The sequence below is a fragment of the Cannabis sativa genome, unplaced genomic scaffold, assembly GCF_029168945.1.
Source record: "Cannabis sativa cultivar Pink pepper isolate KNU-18-1 unplaced genomic scaffold, ASM2916894v1 Contig1, whole genome shotgun sequence".
In the NCBI taxonomy this organism is placed as follows: domain Eukaryota; kingdom Viridiplantae; phylum Streptophyta; class Magnoliopsida; order Rosales; family Cannabaceae; genus Cannabis; species Cannabis sativa.
In genome coordinates, this window is record NW_026870037.1 from 723,756 (window position 1) to 728,578 (window position 4,823).

Here is a 4,823-nt window from a genome sequence, read left to right on the forward strand (position 1 = left end):
ATTTTTATTATATTTATTTTTTTATTTTTAATTAATAAAACTTAAAATTAAATAAACTAAACTAAAAAAGAAAAAGATTTTCCAACTTTTTATTTATTTTCTTGTGATTTGTGTGGACAACTAATTTCTCCATTTCTAAAATTTTAAAAACAATTGTATCCGAATCATATCATACAATTAATTAACATTTTCCTAAGTAAACATGCCATTAATATGGTACAAAATTATAAAATTCAAATTACATATTTAACGGTAAATAATTAATTACAATTACACTTATAAATCAAAAGTTATATCTAAGATACGGAGACATATACCGAATTAATTACAAAAAAAATATTATGTTAATAATTATAAGATTTTGTTAAAATTGACAGAAAAAAAAAACACAAGTTTAATATATAAAAGTATAATTAATAAAAATATAGAGATCTATGACAAATACTTTTCACTAGTATTGCAAAGTACAAATTCAATGTCTTGGATTAGGAAGACAATAGAACAAGTTACAAATACATTGATATTGTAGTAGTATCATCAGATTTAAATTTACATATTCTTATATTGAGGGAATGAAATTTATATCCTATCCCATTACATTGTGAAGTAAACAAACATTTTCAGCTTTAAAGAGTAAAACACCTAAACCATACCAAAGTCAGCTTAATGAATCCTTCTTCATGAACAGTTTGTGTCGTAAGTGGCAAGCCCCAATAACTCTGGACCTTCGAGTCGAGGGTTGTTCTCAAAGCTAGATAGTACATACACACCAACAGAACAAAATGGTTATTATAAGTCTTAAAGGGCAAAGGCAAAACAATCACACAGCTCTAAATTAAGAAAGAATAGTTCTTTTCTGTGAAGAGTGTAAAAGCAATGTCGAGCTAAAACTTTTCAATCACTTTCAACTATTATTTCGGTTTAAAAGATTAGCTTAACAAGACCCACAACACAAGTATACTTCTGTTTACATCACACTTAATATTATCACATAAAAAGGGAAAAAAAATATATTTGAACACCCTTAGCCACACTCTATAACCCGAGCCCCGTTGATAAATTATTTTGTCAAATGTCCTAAAAAGGAATCATCCTTTGTAAATTTTTATTTATGCCATTGTGCATGTATGTGTCTGCATAGGAATCAGAATTTATGTTGCCAACTTCTCAGCTATACTCTCACTCAATAGTGTACAGGATCTCATTTTCAAAAGAAACAAAATAAGAAAATACAATAAAATGGTTGAAGCTAAAAAAATTCAAACAATAAAAGTAAACAATACCATTTAATCATTAAAGATGAAGTTCAATGAAGTTTCCCCGAGATATAAATACTGAATGAGTTTAACAAATGAGCAACTACTCTAATTGGTCCAACAAAGATTGTATAGAGTGTATGTATTCGCATGTATGCGTGTGATTTTTCCTTGTAAGTAGAGGAAACAGAACATGTGACAGTTACTTATTGACACGAAAAGGCATATAACTGAATTAACTAAGACATCTACGAAAGAGAGTCCAATAGAAAGAGTGAAAACAAACAAGAAACAGAGAACACAATTATAATGAGATGAATAACATACTTGTTTAAAGGAATGTGCTCAAATGGTCCACTGGTAGGGATTGTTCCACATAAATCATTGTTTGAGACATCCCTGAAAACAAGACATTGAACAGCATGAATTGATGTTAAAAGCAATATCACAACTGGGAGGTGCAGGGAAACTTGATAACAGCACTTACACTACTTTGAGGCTTGAAATGCCAATGAGATCTCTGGGAACTGGTCCAGTTAAACGGTTGTCATTGAGACGTCTACATGTCAAACAAAAATTAAAATAAGATGAAAGCAAGCAGTGCAATGCTATACAGCCTAAATGAGACATAGACAAGCATTTCAGCATATAACACTTCAAGGACAGACTACAACAAGAATCCACCGTAAGCAGCACAAGGAGGACATATAATGTTGCTACACCGTACCAGTTACATGTTCATGCCAACAGAAGCAACCCTTACGAGATTTGCAAAACGAACTCAGAAAAAACCAAACATCATACTCAAAAATTTAAATTATACTCCTAGCTTAGATCAAGCAAGACCCACTTTCCAGTCAATATAGAAAAAGATTAAGCATAATATCAATTTCATACAAATGATACACTATAAGAAAGAACAACTTAGGAATCCTACTATCCGTGTATGATGGGAAACAATACTAAATTAACTAAACTCACAAAAACACAAGTGATTTCAGTTTTCCCAATGAGGATGGAATGGTCCCAGAGATGTTGTTGTTGTACAAGTCCAGGCTAATGAGGCTCTTTAGGTTACCGAGCTCAGATGGAATGGTACCTTGAATGTTGTTTTTGTAGAGTTCCCTATACGAGAAATCAGATACAAAGAATATTAGAAAGCCTCACTAATTTAACTGCTTAGTTAACAAGAAAAGAGAATAATAAGAACATACAGATACTGCAGATGCTCAAGCTTCCCAAGTTCAGGAACCAAATGCCCTGACAAATTTGAATTTCCTAAATCCCTGCCAAATATAAGAAAATAAACTGAACAATGTCAGCAACGAATTATGAATGCTCAAACAAAATGTAAAACTAAAAGAACTACATTACAGAGTTTGACCATCCAAATTCATTTTACCCTCTCTCCAAAACATATACATTATACAGGAACCACAATACAATCAATCAAAATTCCTATTTACTATAAAGACATGGCATATACATCAAGATTCAGGAGCCCAATACGCTTAGCAGATCAAAATAAAACTAACTCCAGATTGGATTAATACACAGAAAACAATTAACTATATGAACCAAATAAATTAAAACAATATTCAGAAACCACAACCAGTGAATAAATAATTATATTTCAATGCCGTAGACAGCAACAAATTAAAAGCATTAGAATCAACAAACAAAACTACTAACTTTAATCTGGATTGAATGAATAGATACAACAGGAAATACATAATTGCTCACCAAATAAGCAGAAAAATTTGTAGTAAAAATTTGTAGGAAATACAGAGAACAGAGAAGTCCATTATAAGGCTGAAGAGGATGAAATGATAAAACAAAACGTCAAAATAAAAAACATAAGGTACACAGAGAGGTGGTAAATCCATTTCATGACATCAATAGTAAGAAGATCGTTTATCATCCAATTATATGTTATTAAAGTAAGAATTTTTTTTCCTAGCAATGAGTTAAAGTAACAAATTTTAATTGCCCACAAACTATACAATCCAAGATCGTACAAAGACATTTTTATAAGTGGATGTTATTTACGGGTTATAAAGCCATTTGATTGGAACAGCAATTAGAAGAGCAAAAAACCAAATTAAATAAATACACATTATTAAAGTAACAAGATGTAACCAACTTTTACAATGGCCTAGCAGGATGCGGAAAACATTTTCTTCAATAGTACATTGAGTTTGATTAAATAGAAAGGTATATATATATACCTTGTGCAACATCTCAAAATTCAAACAAGACTAGAAACATGAAAAGGATATTAATAGTGATAATGATATTAATGCAAACCATGGTGACACATCGATCTAGTTGTCAAACCTTTAAGAAGAAAAAAAATTAGAACCATCGAATTCAAAAGTCCCCACCCTACCACATTGATGACTGAACTAACAAAGCTACAGCTCTAACGAAAACAAAATCCCCAGTATTTTTGTACGAAAAAACACTCCATACTGTTTAGCAATTTTGTGACAGAAGCAACCCATATACAGTTCCATTATGGCTTATATATCTCTGTAGCACCAAACGTGATAATTGCAGCCAAAGATTCATTACCCTCAAAATTCAGTTTCACTTTAAGATAAAATTCCAATAGTTCAAAACAGTGAAATCACATATAAAGTCTCACAGTGCTACGGTCCACGAATTTCCACGTTCATTTTCCGAACTAAAAGACAAAAGCTCAAATACGGGATTCAGTTGGATCAACCAAACTCTCAAAGTGAAAGATGTTCATATTCTAAACAATATGGCTTTAACAAATTATACATGAATAAACTAATAAAAAAAAACACCATATATAGATATAAATTAAAAACATATAGATAAGAGAGAGAAACATACACTCGAGTAACGCGATTATCCTGATTGCAAGTGACGTGAAACCAAGTGCAAGGGTTTACGAGAGTCGGATCCCAGCTCTGAAGGACGTTATCTGGATCGGAGAGGCTTTTCCGCAGCGTGTAAAGTGCATCTCCTTCGGTGTTTCCACAAACGAATGGAGCTAGGGTTAGACAAACACAGAGCGTAAACACCCAGGAAGTAATCCTAGGAGCCGCCGCCGCCATTGTTGACCACCGACGAATCCTTCCCCAAAACACCAGAGAGATTTAGGGTTAAGCTGCTCTACTAGCCTAAGCTTCGATTGTTAAAACTTGTTTGTCTAGCGAGAAAAAGAGAGGAAATTTGGTGAAGAGAAAATGTGAATTTGGTGAGTGAAGAAGAAAATGAATGAAATAATAATAAGAGGAAGAGAGAGTCAAAGGGTCAAGATGAGAGAGGTAGGAGAAAAAATAATAAAGGAAAGAATCGGCTTTGGGAATATCAGAAGAGTAAAACATGGCTTTTTAAACTCAATTTCTCTTTATAAGTTTTTTGATTCTTCTTCACTCTCTTTTTTGTTTTTCTTTTGAACAATTTATTTATTTTTTGACCAATAAAAAAAGTTGTTTTTATTTATAACAACTAATGGTTATAAATAATATTGAGGATTGTTAAAATGTGTTATTAGTGTCTAAAATCATAACAAATATTCCTAATTAATTATGA

At 31.8% G+C, this 4,823-nt stretch overlaps 1 protein-coding gene across 2 annotated transcripts; it reads right to left on the minus strand.

Annotated features, from left to right (window-relative positions):
* Positions 1–433: 433 nt before the first annotated feature.
* LOC115719665 (leucine-rich repeat protein 1) lies at positions 434–4,606 on the minus strand. 2 transcript variants are annotated; one of them, XM_030648787.2, is made up of 6 exons: positions 4,119–4,606; positions 2,471–2,542; positions 2,238–2,381; positions 1,744–1,815; positions 1,584–1,655; positions 434–751 (listed from the first exon to the last, which is right to left on the minus strand). In XM_030648787.2, exons 1-6 carry the CDS (start codon positions 4,340–4,342, stop codon positions 679–681), a joined length of 657 nt encoding a protein of 218 aa, XP_030504647.1. In that variant the 5' UTR covers positions 4,343–4,606; the 3' UTR covers positions 434–678. The 2 variants fall into 2 exon arrangements, with proteins under 2 accessions (XP_030504647.1, XP_060963372.1); XM_061107389.1 differs by having other exon boundaries at positions 434–1,655; positions 4,119–4,567.
* Between the last annotated feature and the right edge of the window lie 217 nt (positions 4,607–4,823).